At 62.4% G+C, this 303-nt stretch overlaps 1 protein-coding gene across 1 annotated transcript in view; it reads left to right on the top strand.

The window, feature by feature from the left end:
• The window catches only part of LOC104276446 (neurobeachin-like protein 2), a 5,586-nt gene extending 5,297 nt beyond the window's left edge, over positions 1-289 (top strand). Inside the window, exon 11 of the mRNA XM_009872758.1 lies at positions 135-289. Coding sequence (XP_009871060.1) covers positions 135-289 — 155 coding nt within the window. The remainder of the gene's footprint in view (positions 1-134) is intronic.
• Positions 290-303: the final 14 nt, after the last annotated feature.

Here is a 303-nt window from a genome sequence, read left to right as displayed (position 1 = left end):
GTGCTGCTTGTTACGGGGGTGGCCTCCTTCCAGCCCCAGGGTGATTCTGGCCCCCATCCCTTCCTCGGGAGTGGGGGTCTGGGTGGATGGTGACACCCTTGGGTCTCTGTGCCCCCTCCCCACTATGTCAACAGGCATCGGCTATGACTTCAAGCGCCCCTTGTCCCACCTGCGCGAGGTCCACCTGCGCCGCTACAACCTGCGCCGCTCCGCGCTCGAGCTCTTCTTCATCGACCAGGCCAACTACTTCCTCAACTTCAAAAAAAAGGTGGTGGCACCTTCCCCATGACCCAACCGGGGCTG

This window comes from Apaloderma vittatum, unplaced genomic scaffold (assembly GCF_000703405.1).
Source record: "Apaloderma vittatum isolate BGI_N311 unplaced genomic scaffold, ASM70340v1 scaffold30167, whole genome shotgun sequence".
NCBI classification, from domain to species: domain Eukaryota; kingdom Metazoa; phylum Chordata; class Aves; order Trogoniformes; family Trogonidae; genus Apaloderma; species Apaloderma vittatum.
This window is presented reverse-complemented; position numbering and strand designations above follow the sequence as displayed.